At 45.7% G+C, this 15,695-nt stretch overlaps 1 protein-coding gene across 4 annotated transcripts in view; it reads left to right on the top strand.

Moving 5' to 3' along the window:
* The window catches only part of CDKAL1 (CDKAL1 threonylcarbamoyladenosine tRNA methylthiotransferase), a 633,245-nt gene that overhangs the window by 516,092 nt on the left and 101,458 nt on the right, over positions 1-15,695 (top strand). For all 4 annotated transcript variants that reach the window (XM_073224446.1, XM_073224444.1, XM_036994284.2 and 1 more), the window contains one exon: positions 13,752-13,814. In XM_073224446.1, the coding sequence (XP_073080547.1) occupies positions 13,752-13,814 (63 nt within the window). The remainder of the gene's footprint in view (positions 1-13,751; positions 13,815-15,695) is intronic.

Here is a 15,695-nt window from a genome sequence, read left to right as displayed (position 1 = left end):
ATTAAAAATTCAGTAGTGTTGAGAGATAAAGTAGAGGAAATCTCCAGGAAATAGAACAAAAGAAAGTGAGGCAGAAAATAGATAAAAAAAGGAAAGTTAAAGGACTAATCCTGGAGAGTGCAGCATTGAAATAATAGGAGTTACACAAAAGAATGAATTCCAAAAAAGCGTAAAGGACATGAATTGCCAGACTGAAAGCGGTTACCACAGACCCAACATTATGGAGAGAGAATAAACTAACACTAAGCAAGAGAGAAATGCCAAGTGCCATTCCAAGGATCAGAGATCAGGAATGGCTGCGGTCTTCTTCCCAGCACCCAGGGAACAAAGGAGTGGTGCCTTTTTCAGTTCTGAAGAAAATTACTTCCATCATAGAATTTAATACCTCACCAAGACATCAGTGAGGAAACCCCTTCCTGTAAAAGGGAAGCTTCTAGAAGAAGTTGTACGCATAATCAAAACAAGATGGAATGCTGAGAAAGGAGGGATGAGATGAAGGAAACAAGATTCAACAGATGAGAGGCGAGCCGAGGGTCCAGGTTGATGGTAAAGGGAGACCCACGCCTCAGGGTCGGAAGCACCCGGACCAGATGAGAGCGGCCGGAGGAGAAGCACGGAAGAGACGCCCTCAAGAAGACAAAACGGGGGCAAATCCTCGTGTGGATGAATTCTTGAGGGACTTAGCTAAGTGGAATAGAATTTAAGATTGAATCATTGGTAATACATAGATAATTGAGCAAATGGGAAAAGTGCCTTTAACTCTAAGGAAAACAAAGCATACAGAAAAGGATATGTAATCGTAGCCATTACATAGCTGAATTCTAAATAGCATTCCATGAATGATGTAACTGTAGGAAGTGCGGGTGAGAAATAAAAGTCCGTGGGGTGGGCAGTGGAAGGGACCAGCTTCCCTGGTGGGAGGCCAACAGACAGCACCCAACACCAAGAAGTCAGGAAGAGCAGTAAAGCCGTGTTACATAGCAGTACGGTGGCACATACCGAAGTAATGAAAGTGTTAAAGATAGTTATTTCTGGAGAAGCAGAAACGGGAAGCTGTTGAGGTGGTTGGCTCTTATAGATCACACGCTTGCATAACTGATTTGGAAAACAACTGAAAAAATAAACACTCCTCAGGTGTTTGGGATGGACAGTCGCTGGGACCAAACAGCACACACAGAGCAGCCCCAAGGCAGGCTCCTCCGGCCTGGAGATGCATCCCGGCGCCGTGGGCGCACAGAGCGCAGAGGGCGCTGGCACCGAGGAGGGAATCGAGGCAAAGACCGCACACTGTCCCCCTGGGGTCACCGGGCGAGGAGGGGCCTCCGACGTTCTGGGACAGGAAAATGAAGGAGGTGGTGGTTCTTGGCTCTTGACGGCAGAGGAAACCGAAAGATCCGGTCACTGGATGGAAGGAAGGAGATGAGTTGCTGATAAAAGGCATGGAGCTGACATGCAGCGAATTTTTGAGTGACGAAATGAATACTTGCCATTAAGAAATGGTGATAAGCTCTTTGAAAATATAAAGTGCTGTATAAATGTAAAAAAATGTTTGGCCTTGGCATTGATTAAAGTTACTTTAAGCATATGTCTTTTAAAATCATCACAGGCAGGTAGATTCTTGAACTTTTTCTAAGATACTGTTGTCATTTTGTATTGTAAACGTGTGTCGGTTAAACCTACAGGATCTTCTCCCAGTGAAAAAGCCAAAAGCGGGCCGCATGCGTCTATGATGCACAGATGGCAGGGCCCTCTCACGTGGCTCCTCCGTTCCAAGGAGGAACGGCAGGAAAGCGGGGCGAGCATGAGGGTTTGATGGGGGCGTGAGGGCAGCATCGGCGCTGAGCCCTGGCATGTGCCCAGGGACGGGCCTGGGCCCCCTGCAGATGGAGAGCCTGGCAGGGGGCAGCGGTGCCGCAGCCCGCAGGAGGTCTTCGGTGGGGGGCTTTACCTGAAGCGTCAGGCTATGCCTCCATTCTCGTTACTTACAATGGTGAGGCCCATCATTTGGTGCAGAAACCTACAGGCCAGGCACTTTTTAATCATGTGCGTGAATGTGGGTTCATGTCTGTGAACACGCTCGTGTGCCGCGAACTGCATGTCGCTGGGGTTGCTGGCGGCCCTGGAACGGGCCCTGGGGAACAGCTGCCACTTAACGCTCCTGCCGGCCCGCTCTCTCGTTCCCAAAGCCCACCCTCAAGCGTGTTCCTTCCCTTACCTGCCCCCATGCGTCCGGACCGGTGTCCTTCCTGCCGGAGCGGGACGTGCGGCTTGGCTTAGAGCCACCGTCAGATCCCCACCCACTGACTGGCTATGTAGTAACGTTGCTCCACAGCAGAACAAAGAACTGACTGATTTCTGAAGGGATGTGCAGGTGAGAGAATGGAGAAGATTGAGCTGTATATTAAATTGTCTCCTGGTTATCAAATAAAGACCCTCTATCATAAAAGGCCAAAGATAAAAAAGAAAATGTATATGTCTAGTATGTGGAACAAAAATAAGTCTGTTTTTGATGTAGTACTTGAGAAGATAGGTCAAAAAGCCCAGCACCTCTGAAATGAATTGTAGACTCTTATTATTGGTGCGACAGGGCAGAGAGATACCAGTGATAGAAGTGATTTTTTTACAGTAGGTGCTGAATTAGATGTGGAAAGTAGGAGAGTTATCAGACCTCCATTGTCGTGTCTGACCTCCCAGGTCCCAGTTGTGGAATCATAATAAACACAAGTTGTGGGCTTATCTGGAGATGCAGCAATAACTGGCATGGAACAATTTTCAAGCTTCCCTTCGAATGGGATGATGCTAGGGATTATTTGGGGTCATGAAGGAGGTACATTGGTTTTGATCAGTTTTTAGAACTATATAGCAGCTTATCTGTAGGTCAGAGGATTCTAGTTTTCTCCATTCCTTTTTCATCCTTTTTCCCCTTGGGTGCTGTGAATTAGCTTCTGGTATGAGGCTCTGAGCATTAATGGAGTTCGTGCAGATCCAGGCTGTGCGACTCCATATGCCACGATGTTGGGCTCCAAGCTCATCCTCACTGAATGTCAGATCCAGCAGAGGCATGTTGCCATCTCTCCAAAAATGAAAGGAAGAGACATTATTAATGGCAGTACAGAAGCGCACAGAACTCCAGGTGCTAATTAGAAAAACCCACCCGGCATTTATTTGATCCACTTGCAAAATACTACTCTCTCACCGTTACATCTCTATTATGACTTCCTATTTTTGCTTTTTAATGGTATACTTTGTCCTTACTGAAATAATTTACAGGTATCAGACATTATTATTAAGCATGTAGAAAAAAGTTAAAAACACTAGTCCCCAGCCTCACCCTAATTTCAAATAATTTGTAACCTAGCAAAACTTTGAAGACAAAAAATTATACAGCAGTGTAGTGCATAGAAGCAAATTTGTTGTCCCACACCATTTGCTGGGTTGTATTTATTTGCTCCACTTGCAAAATACTTTGAGAGTATTCACACTGTAATTACCCATTGATGTGGAAGTGAACTTCTCTCCACCCCCGAGGAATGATGCAAATGTACTAAAGCCAGACTTCTCTCCACCTCCGAATGCCTATCAATACGCAGATGTACTAAAGCCAGGCGAGTTATTCTGGAAATGTTACAGTTTTACCCACAGGGCCCCAGACATCAGTGTTATTGAGATCCCTAGGCAATCCCAACATGCAGCCAGGGCTACACACCAAGGATGTAGAGCAAGCATTTGCAAACGCTTTCTGTAAAGGCCCAAATGGCTTCACAGGCCATGTGGTTTCTGTGCAGCCGTTCAGCCCTGCCGCTGTAGCATGAAGCACTCAGCAGACGAGCCATGAATGGATGAGCGTGGCTGTGTTCCAATGAAACTTTATAGAAATTTGAATTTCATATCATTTTCATTATGTCACCAATATTCTTGTTCTTTGGGAGTGTCTTTCAGCCATTTATTTTTAAATATCACAGACTACAAAAATCAGTGACCAGCTGTATTTGGCCCACAGATCACTTCTTGCCAGCTTCTGATTTAGAGGATGAAAATTGCACCTAGGTAGTCCAGGAAAGAAAACATTACTACAATGATCCAGACAAGAGGTAAACTTGACTCTCTTTTGCGGTCAGTTAGGAGGGCAGAGTGAAAATAAGTGATATTGAATTGACACTAACAGCAACTCATGTTCTCACATGCTCCTTTTGAGCGCCCAGAAGCTACCGTGCAAAGGAGCTTGGAATGAGCTCTGGTGGGGGATGCGGACAGACTAGACTTTGTCTCTTTACTTGGTAGGGACTTGTTCTGCTTTGGGAGGTTGTGTCTTTTCTAACTGCTTGTAGTGGCTACTCATTTTGGCAACGCGCTTTCCTACAAAAGAGTTGTTCCGTCTTCCTTGCATGCCAGCCGCGCCTTTGTGGCCGGAGAATGACCATTCCTTGCAGACAAATGTTCTCTTCATGAAATAAGGTGAACACGAAACAAGAAGATATGGCTCCTTACCTTTTACTTTGTCAGCTGTCACGTGATCAATACATAATTCCATATTTGCATTTTCTTCCAGCATTTGTTACCTAGTTGAGGACTCTCCAGGGTAAACGGTAACTCCCGCCTCTCCACCACCCCCACTGTGAAAATGAGAGGCGAACTGTTGCTCCATCGGTTTCGCTAAGGTTATTTTAGAATCCGTAAAGCTGGAAGAAAGTGACTCCTACTGACACCTACTGTGCTTTAGGATCATGGGTGCATTTCCCCATTACCTGCTTATTTTATTTGCGTGCCGTTGCAGGTGGGTGAACAGATTCACTTTTCCTGTTTTCTGACTCCTGCCCCTGGAAGGCTGCTGTGTCAGTGTGTCCCCCACTGTGGAGGCTGGAGAAACTGCAGCACCAGAAAGCTGTCCTTGAATTTGCTGAGAGGAGGGGGGCTAGGCAGAGACAGTGCGGTTTCAGGCATTTCTGGTGCTTTGGAGATTTTACTGGAGAGCAAGCCGTGAGTGATGTGGTGTTTGGGAGGACCTGTTTTCCCTAGTTTCCCTCCCATCCTCACAGTAGTTACTTCTCATAGAACATGGAAAACAAAGGAAAAGCACATGATTTTTTAAAGAGTTTGTCTGTTTTCATGAGTATTTTTGAATATTTTTGATCACCAAACACATTTCATATCATTGATTTTATTTAGCTGATTCCTACATTTTCAGTTTCATTGTTTAAATTCCAGGGACCTGCTCTTCCTTCTCTTCGTGATCTTGAAATATTATCATCATCTCAGGGACACCATCAAATACGTACAATATGAAAGTGAGGTTGTGATTGAGTGCTGGTAATGTCAGGTGCTTTTAATCAGCTTTCTGGTGTTTTATACATTGATAAAAAAAGTTCCAGTTTATTAAATTAGCTTCCCATTTATTTTTCAGAAGCACTCGTGAAGGTGGGGACTGAATGTTTAACAGGAGCCTCTTCTCTGCAGCTGAGGCCTCAGGGCGCCCCGGCAGAACTCCTCAGAGTCCATTTTTAAGTAAAGAAAGAGGTCAAGAAATAAGGCAGAGCTGCAGCCTAATGTGGAGATGAAGAGTGAACGTACCTGATAGAATTCAGAACCCTACGGGGTAGCTGAGGCAGTGGGGGCGCCGTCTGGGAGAATAGAGGGGGGCACTGAGAAGAGCCCTTAGGGATCGTCTTGGCTGGTGGTTCTCAGCTTTGGCTGCATGTTGGGAAAAAACCCACGAGCCTTTAAGTAATGTGCTTGCCCAGATCCCATCATGCCAGTTAGATCAGTGCCGCTGGGGATTAGGACTGGAGCCCTGGGATACTTTAAAGGCTCCCCAGTGATTCCAGCCTGCGACCAGGGCCGGGAACCGCCGACTTCACCCAGCTCGCTGGTTGCACTGGTGGGGTCCGGGGCAGGCTCCTGGCCCGAGGTCGGGGAGGTGCCGCTTGCTTGAATTGTGACCTCAGCCTCCTCTCCTCTTGCCTCCTTTACTCTGGATCCCCCCTGTGTGGTCACCTTCCTCTCCCGCTTTAAACTATGCCAATAGGCTCCCGACTCCCAACACTATGGCCCGTATCTCGTTTCTAGCACCATCTCCTTCTGCCTTACTTCCTTCTGTCACTCCAGGTGTCTCCTAGCCAGCCGCCTCAAGCTCCTTATACCCCAAACTGAATTTCCTCCCGCTTCCCAGGCCCCGACACCTGCTGTTTCTCTGGGTCGCTTATATCCGTCAGGGCACCGCACCCGCCTTCGTTGTGTGAGCCAGCAGTCTCAGCGTCCTCCTCTCCTCGTCGCCCTCGTGCTCCTCTCTGACCAGTGCCCGGTGGTCTGTGTCCCGTTCACATCCCTCCCACCTGCCCTACTTGCCCCCAGCTTAGTTTGGGATGTCATCATCTTTTTCTGAACCATTGCAACGTCCTCTCACACTGCTTCCGGGCTCCGTCTTTAACAGCACCTGGAAGCTCTTTCTGCAACACAGATTGATCGTTTGGCACATTTCTTGCACCATGTGCTGTAATCATTTAGCCATTTCTTTGATTCCACAAAGCCACCTCCTTTTCTCTCTGGCTCTGCGTGCCCATGCTCGACGTCCTTTCTTGCAATTTATAAATGGCTTAATCTATCAATAGATTCAGTTACTTTTTTTCTGCTTTTATCAAAAAAATTACCTCTAGTAAAAGCTATAATATTTTCCTTCTTCAACCGAATGCTGTCGCATTACAGACTGAATTTATCAGGCCCAGCAGCGCCCAGAGCCTGACGGGTGGAACCTGCCCCTGCAGGGAGTGTAACAGGCGATCCCAGGGCGAACCTCAGACCGGCTCCAGCATCGGTCCTGGCCTTGGTCCTCAGCACCCCCCCCACACACACACACACAGCCCCCGAGGCTTCCCAGGCCCCTGCAGTGTCTTCCCGCTGCTGCTGAGCCCTGTGCTTACTGTGGTTCCCTCAGGTCCTCACTGGGTCTTCACTGCAGACCCCTTCAGCCCCCAGTGATCTGCGTTCGTCTTGGCCCTCTGGCTGTGTCGGCCCTTTTGCCTCTGGCTTCCGCACTGAATGCCTGCCGCTGGCGTTGGTGGCTGTTCCCAGCCTCGATCACCTGGAGGTCGTACTCCAGGCTCTTTGGAAATGTGTTTAGAACCTAACTCCCCTAGTCCCAAACGCCCTTGAATGGCACAGAGGTCAGCTCTTCGGAACCTGACCGTCCCGTCCCGTCAGTGAGTCGTCTGGGCTCCTGACCTTCCCACTCTCACCGGCAGCCGCCCCTCGCCAGTTGGTCGGTTAACCGCTTCTCAGGCTCTCAGCCAGAAAGGGGGCAGGAAGAAGCGAGTGTGTTAAAACTCTCCTTACTTAGTGTATCGTTATACTTTTTTTTTAACCTGTTAAAATGGTTTCCCTAGAATTTGCAATAAATATTTACAACAAATCCACATAAAAACAGTGCAGTTTCACATAACACGATACTCCTTCACAGGTAGCATGAGTACCGTATACTAACAAGACAATCCTAATTCTTCCTTCCATCTCTTCTACCATTGCTGTCACTCATTTCACATATATATAAGTACACATAACCAGATACATTGTTGCTATTACTGTTGTGAACAAATCCTCATCTGTTAGATAAGGATTTTTTTTTTTAAGTTTTTATTTTACCTGAAGTTATTCCTCTTTCAGTACTCTTCCTTTATGTAGATTGAAATTCCTGGCCTATGTTATTCCCCCTCTACCTAAAGAACACCTTTCAGCACCTCTTGAAAGGGAGGGCTGCTGTCAGCAAATTAGCTCAATTTTTGTTTGTCTGAGAAAAATCTTCATTTCTCCTTCAATTCTGACTGATAATTTTGCAGGGTAAAGAATTCTAAGTCGGTGGATTTTTTTCTTTCAACGCTTTAAATATTTCACCCTAGTCTCTTCTTGCCTGCACGGTTTTTGAGGAGAAGCCAGATACACTTTTTATCTTTGTTCCTCGGTAGGTAAGGCATTCTTTTCCTCTGGCTTCTCTCAGGATTTTTCCTTTCTCTTGGATTTACTGTCATTTGAAAATGGTATGCGAAGGTGTAGGCTCCTCGGCACACGTCCTACAGTGTTCTCTGAGCTTCCTGAAACTGTGGTTTGGTCTCTGACATTGATTTGAGGAAATTCTCTGTCATTATTGTTTCTCATGTTTATTCTGTTCTTCCTTCTCCTTCTGGTATTCCCATTGCATATATGTAACACTGACTTAGTTTTTCCATAATATTTGGATATTCTGTTTTTTTCAGCCTTTGTTATCTCTGTGTTGTTGTTTTCAAGGACTCTGTCTGTTGCTCTGTCCTCCAGCTCCTAGATCCTTTCCCCAGCTGTGTCTAGACCAGCAGTGAGACTGTTCAAGGCCGTCTTCATTTCTGTGACAGTGTTTTTGATCGCTGGCATTTCTTTTGATTCTTTCCTAGGACCTCCCTCTTTCTGCTCACACTGCCTTTCTGTTCTGCATGGTGTCTGCTTCGTCCACTAGAGCCCTTAGCGTATTAATCATAATTGTTTTAAATTCCAAGTCTGACAATTCTAGTATCTCTGCCGTGTCTGGTTCTGATGCTTGCTCTTTCTCTTCAAATTGTGTCTTTGCCTTTTGGGATGCCCTGTAATTTTTCTTCATAGCAGGACTTGATGTTCTGGGGAAAGGGAACTGCTGTACATAGGACGTTAGTAGTGTGGTGGAGAGGTGTGAGGAGAGAGACGTGTTCTCTGCTCACGTGAGTCACTCTCAGTCTGTTAGGGAGCCTCTGCCTCTGGACTGTGAGCACAATAAGAGTTTCCCGTCCTCACCTCCCGTGGGTGGGACGGAATGGCCAGATTGGAAGGCAGCTGGGTAGTTGGCGTCACCGGGTCAGTTAGGCTCTGGCTAACTAGTTAGGAAGGATGGAGTGCTCTGATGTATTTCAGACGCTTCCCTTTCCCCCTCCCCCTACCAAAGCCCATGGGGATTTTTCCCCACTATTTACTGTGGGAACCTGCTCAAGCTCCTGGAGGGAAAGCTCACATATTGTGGGCGCCCCCCACTGTCGGGTTCCCCTGGAGTTCCTCACTCTCAGGGCTGTCTGCGTGGCGCCCCCAGCTGCCTGTCGGTCCCAGTCCAGGCTTCCTCCCCAGCACTGGTTCCTGCAGCAGCTGTGTCTGTGAGTGTCCGCTCTGGGAAGCTGCATTCCCTGTGTTTGCCCACCAGTCCCCTGATTCTGGGGGCAGCAATCTTCCCTGCATCCTCCATTCTTTAGTACATCTAAGAAAATTTGTTGGTTTTTCAATTGTTGCTCCTTGTAGGATGGAGTGGTGACCTCCAAGCTCCTTACATGTATAGCCAGAACCGGAAGTCAGTACACTGGAACTTAAGCCTGCTTTTTTGACTTCTTGCTGAAGTGTGTGAAGGCTTGTGGAGGCATTTATATTTTATTGTAAAATACTTTCAACATACCAACTCTTCGGCAGCTGTAGGCGCTCATGGTTTGAGAGTCCTTATGTAGAAATCAAGTCCACAGTGTTACTGCAGGTTTACCTTACTGTAACACTATTTTACTTAAGAAAGCTTTAATCTACAATTGTAGAATGAGCACAGAAAGCATTGGATTAGTTTGGAGAACCAGGAGAAGTTAAACTGGTGAATATTATTACAATTTAATTTGATTGTATAACCTCACCTTCAAAATACAGGTTCTCATCACATGTGGAGTCTCAGATCTGAACTCTGTTCCATACTTTTCATAAAAATTGAAATGATTACATTGCCTGGAAACCTGAACTGTTCAAGTTCTCTCCTGGGGCCTTTCATTTTGCTTGGTTTGCCTGGAAATGAGTTTAATCTTCGATATAAAAGAAGCCGTCAGTGTTTTCTGTCCTTGGGGAGTGAAATACAAAGGCAGCTTAGGAAACACTGGTCAGATGGAGATCTGCAGATGATCAGCTTCTCAAAAATATAGACATTTTACCGAATTTGCATACAGCTTCATCTTTTAAGCCACCTGCAACCCACTAGACTGCAGGAGGACGCATGTAGTCGCTTTTCCGTAACCCCCCATCCCCGTGTCCTGCACTTGGGTTAATGGTGAAGGTGACTGGGACGCACCGTCTGCAGTTCTGGGAGAGGTGTTTGTGTTCTCACTGTACTTTGGCCACCCTCCTTACGAGTTCATCACACAACTTGTTTAACACGTTTACTTTTTAAACACTTGGAGAATTAACAGCTGACTGAGATGTTTGTTTTAACAGCTAAAGAGTGGGAGGTGATTTAGGCATGATTTAGGCACACACTATGGCGCAACAGGAAAACACCTGATTGTTCCATTTTTGGCTCAGCTTTTAGTTTCAGTTAAAACTGCTGATAGCAAGGCTCAACAGGTTTTGTGGCACAGCACTCTTAACATTGTCTGCATATGAGGGACTGGCTCACTCACAAGAATGACCGTGCCACAGCTACTGTACGTGAAACCCTCTATTTGGTTTCAGTGCTGGAACGTAGTAAAGGATCTCTTCTCAGAGTTTCTGTTATCAGCAAGGCCAGTGTGAATTCAGAAAGCTCTCAAAGTCCCGTATTTCTTTCAGCATGCAGTATTCTGTGTGAATATAGAAAGCTCAAACGTAAATCCCTGAGAGCAAGACAGCAAAATGCTCCTTTCCCTGTTATCTTCATCCAGTGCGTTAGGATGTGGGGTATGTTGGGTTCTTGAACTGTTTTCACTGAGTAGAAGGAGCAAGGAATTTTGTTAGATAATTAATTGTTCATTTGGTCAGGGGTCAAGAGACTGTAGCCAAAAGTAAACATAGTCAAAGACAGAGATTCAAAATCAGGGATGAATAGATTTTTTTCTATAAGGGCCAGATAGTATTGGCATACGATCTCTGTTATAACCATTTAACCCTGCTGTTGTGGTGTAAAAACAGTCATAGGCAATACCTAATTGAGCAGGTGTGGCTGTGTTTCAGTAAAACTTTATTTATAAAAACAGGTCATGGGCTAGATTGGCCCACGGCCCGTCATTTGGCCCCCCCTGTTCTGGGTTCTGGACTGCGCCCCTGGACCCTATGACTGTTCTCACAGGAGACGTAGCAGTCGTTTTCAGTTAACTGGACTCATACATACAACCTTCACTGTTCATAGCCAACTCTTCACTGCATTTGTATATAATAAACTTGTTGTCAGGGAAAAGGGCATTCTTTCCTCACTGGTTTCTTGGGGGACTAATCTGAATAATGTTATTTACTTATCATATATCCCTGACTTCCTTCCCAAAATAATTTGAGGTAGCTTTTAATAAAAGGCATATATAGGTTTTAGCTATCGAAATAGAGACGTAAAATCAAAACCCACCTAAAAGAGATCTCAGAAAACAGCCTCTGAGTATTTGACACGCACCTGCTGAGTCAGGCGGTGGCTCAGCGGGTCTGGGACTGAGTGGTGCTGGGTGCCTCCCGAGTGGAAGTCCCCCAAGGTGGTCTTTTCCAGCATGATTTCCCATCTGAAAGGAAAATTTCCCGTGTTTCATATTAAGTGTCCTACCAAAGGAAGTACTAATATCCCTCACTTTTCTTCTGACTGGAGGGTAAGCCAGGAGCTGTGACACCAACGAGTCAGTGTATTGAGAGGGAAGAGAAAATTATGCTAATGAAAACTGGGGTGGGCACACGCCCTGTTCAGAACAGGCTCCAGGCTCCCAGAGCCGAAGGACTCTTTCTGGTCAGTTTGAGGTGCACCTCTGCTCACTGGCGAGAGGAGAGTTAAATTAAATTCCATCAGAGTTAGATGGTGGGAAGCACACCTCAGAGGCGGACAGAGGAGGGGGAATTTCAGCTGAGCATCAGGCCGGGACGCCTTGGGCCGTGGTCAGAATGTGGGAACAGAGCCGAGGGATCTGAGAGACTGCCAGCTGGGATGGTGGCTCCAGAGGCAGTCCTGAAATAGGGAAACTGGTCTGTGGGAGAACTGTGTATGGGTACACGTGGCCCTAATACAAGGTTCCCATGAACACCACTTGGCCAAGCAGCTGCAGAAGATAATGTAGAACGCGGTCGGGGGCTCTGCTTAGGCCTCTGGCCGTAGGGAAATGGGATGGACATGCTCACACAGACATCTAAAGTTTAAAGGAAGGAAGCACTGCCATAGGAAACATGGGCAACAGGCAAAGATTCACTCACAGATGACGAGCAAAGGTGCTCAGTCGCCTGGTAGGTGGGACGGCAGCATCACGGCAGGACCAGAAGCAGGAAGGGGGTGGCGCTGAGGACAGACAAGGCCGCGCACACGAGCAGGGGTGAGGACGTGGCAGTCAGCTGACTCTATGATGTACAAGAAGCCAACTCTACAGTGGGAACCTGGGACGATATCTGATACCTGTTTTAAAAATGTTTTTTCTACTCTGTAAATGTAGAAATGTTCTTACCTTTAAATGGAAAAGAGAGATAAAGAGTTTCCAACTTAAGCCACAGTCCCTTCTCTTAGTCTCTATTGGTGAGGGGCAGGAGGGTGGTGTTGGTACCGTGTTTGCAGGACGGGCATGGGGCAGCATCTGTCAGGGTGACACATGCCTAGTATTTCAGTCAGCAGCTGCGCTTCCACAATTAAAAAAATACACACTCTCAAGCTGACAGAGGTGTTCGTGCAAAGATGATCATTATTGAAATGAATTGCAGAAAAAAGTTCAGATTTCAGAAGTTTTTGGATTTTAGAACTCCGTATAAGAGATTGTGGATCTGCATATACAAGTACCTAAGTTCAGCAAGGATAAAACATGAAGTCGTAAAAGCAAATTTTTACTTTTAATAAAAAATACATTTTACTTTTCAAAAATAAAATAATATTTTTCACTTTAAAAAATAAAATAAATTCCACAGTGTATATGGAACGATCCCCTTTCTTTGGGAGTAACAGTGGTAGGTTGTATGTGAAGATACATGCATAGAAGGTCTAGAACACAAAACTGTTCATGCAGTTACAGCAAGTGGACAGATGGTGTGTTTCTCGAGAAAACAAGCGGCTTGTCACAGTCCACAGTGGGGAGTGGACCCACACTTCTTCATTGCCGCAGATCTGGAGGCGAGGGAGGTGGAGAGGAGACTCCGGTAGTGCCTGAGTCCAGCTTGAGAAGAACATATCGTTAGAAGTGAAAATAGGATTCTCTGTGAAGCTTACGTGCCAGTATCAGAGATCCTTAGAGTCACATGCCTGTCTAACCCAGGCATATTCATTTATTCATTAATTTAGAAGTATTTGTTGAGTGCCCACTGGGTGGGAGGCACCGCTCACGGCCCCTGGGCTGTGTGGTCCAGCTCCCAGCAGACGGACCCACGCGCGCCCAGGAAGCCTGGAGGAGGCCCGCCGGCTGAGCGGATGCGCCCCAGTGCCCGGCTCAGAGTACCAGAGGGACTGCCCTTGGTTCTACAAGGATCAAGTGTCCTAAATGTGTCTGAGTGTTCTTTCCTTTCCCAGTTTCTTCCTCATTTGAGTCTGAGCTATGTGTACAAACAGAAAGTTTTATGATGATTAGTGTTTTAATTATGAAGCCTTGCAGCAGGAGGTTGCCTGGCTGCTCTGGGACGACGACCCATGTAGCCATCAGGGGCTTCGGTTTCTGCGTCGTGTGTCCAGAGGGGCCCTGCCGTCCCCCACCACGCACAGGAGGGGTCTCTGACAAACAGTACCTTGATGCAGGTAGAGACACAGAAAGGTGGAGGTATGCAGACAGATGCATGTGCACGTGTGTATTTTTTGCCCCCATCAACCCAAATGTTTGTGTTTTCTTCCACAGAAAAAGCAGAGGACCAAAGATCTTTCTCGAGTGTTTCATTCTTACAGTCCGTATGCTGACAAGGTAAGAGAAACATTCATTAGCACATTGCGTAGAACCTTCTCTGAGCTCACAGCAGGGTTTCCACCGTTATCACGACCTCGAAGTACACTTACCAATCACGTTTATATTTCCATTTTTTCAATCTATGTCTTTTAAAGACAATCGAAAATTTGCATTTCTGACCTGAAATAATTATATTCACATTAAAGTCCCTTTGAAATCTAGTTCCAGGTTGTCACTGAAATCTCAAAAAGTGTGGAAAGGCAGATTTGGGGATGTTTTTGTTTGTCCGGTGTTTTCTTTCCAAACACTGTTGTGAGGGATTTGGCTTTTAAGTTGATAAAGATAGTTGGAATATTAACTGCCAAGGCTTGGTTCTCCACTGCTCCTGAGAGAGGTATTTTTCTAGATAAAAACTCTCATACAAAACAATACACATCGTCTTCTGTGAGATACCCACTGCCTGGGGTTCTGTCCACAGGAGACCAAGCAGTGTAACAACTGACATGTCCAGTCCCACAACTGTACAGACCCGTGGTCAGTCTTGTTAAGTTTACACCCAAACTCTCCACGCCCCATATTTGAAGAATTCCCAGACATTTTTTCACTTGTAGGTATTTTACCGTATATTTGTAAAAGATAAGGACCCTTAAAAAAGAAAAAACCTGCTCGTAACTGTTTTTAAAGAAACCAGTCAACACCACATCTTCACAGGAAAATTTATTACAAGATTTCTGAGGCTTGTGCAAAACTTCTCTGTCATGTAAGGTTCCCATCAACCTGTTAATTCAAGGTGATTTCAGAAGCAAACAACGTTTTGCACAGTTGAAATGCCAATATAAACTTAAATCTTTATCTGTGAATTTACAAGGAGACATGTGGTGGGGATTTTTTAACTAGCCAAAGTAAGTAGCGTGAAAACTACTTTCCTCGGTTGAAAATACAGAGATGTCTGGATCCAGGAGGGAGAAACTGTGCCAGTTGTTCATAGAAGTTGAAAGAGTTTGAATAGCTTTTAGTGTTTCTGTAGAAACCAACTGACTGTTTATGCCCCATGTGACCACGGCAATATGCAGTATTAAAAATGACACCATTGCAAGTTACATTTTTTCCAGGTTAAATCAGTCCCTTTGCAGAATACAGCAACTGGTTTGAAGGAGGTTGAGAGAGCCAGGAGTGTCCTGACAATGCACATGGAAGGTGCAGACTGAAAGTACAACAAGAAGGGGAATGAGATTGGACAGATTTCTGAATGGGAGATTTGCATATTTTTTAGGAGGAAGCCATTTGATTAACATAAATGCAACAGTGGCTGATATTAACTGTTAACAAGAAAAGGCTGTGACAAATCAAAGTCTTTTTTGCCTGACTTGTCTAAATTTTGCCCACTTCTAACAGTTTTTAATTCACGGTTAAGGGAAATTCCATTATTCTTTTATTAGAACTCTTAATGGAACGTAGCCATTTGCAGCTTCTCCCGGCTTCCTCTTCATATCCTTTGTGGCGCTGTATCAAAGTCACCTCAGATTATTTTGGCTTCCCTTGTGAAGACTTCATTCCTCTACAAATTAGTCAGCAGGCGGTGAGGAATTGAATATAAACGCTAGCTGGAGTTCCTTTTGATCTTTGCTTCAAGATCGGTAATAAATTATTGTGAGTAGCTAGACTGCTTGATGAGTGATTTTTGAAGGCTCCCAAGGTTGGGGCCACTGGCTTGGGTTTCACTCTGAACGTGCAGTGCAGGAAGGAAAAGCCTCCTAGGCAGCTGCTGCTCCTTGTAGCCCTCTCCCATTTTTCCAAGGTCCATCCAGGCAAGTCTCACCCTGTTACTTCTTTTTTTAGGATATGATTGGTTCTTTAATCACTTTTGCATGTAGTTGACCCTGCTGCTTTTGACCTTGT

The sequence above is a fragment of the Manis javanica genome, chromosome 16, assembly GCF_040802235.1.
Source record: "Manis javanica isolate MJ-LG chromosome 16, MJ_LKY, whole genome shotgun sequence".
Classification (NCBI taxonomy): domain Eukaryota; kingdom Metazoa; phylum Chordata; class Mammalia; order Pholidota; family Manidae; genus Manis; species Manis javanica.
Note: the sequence above shows the minus strand (reverse complement) of the source record. Positions and strands in the feature narration are given on the sequence as shown.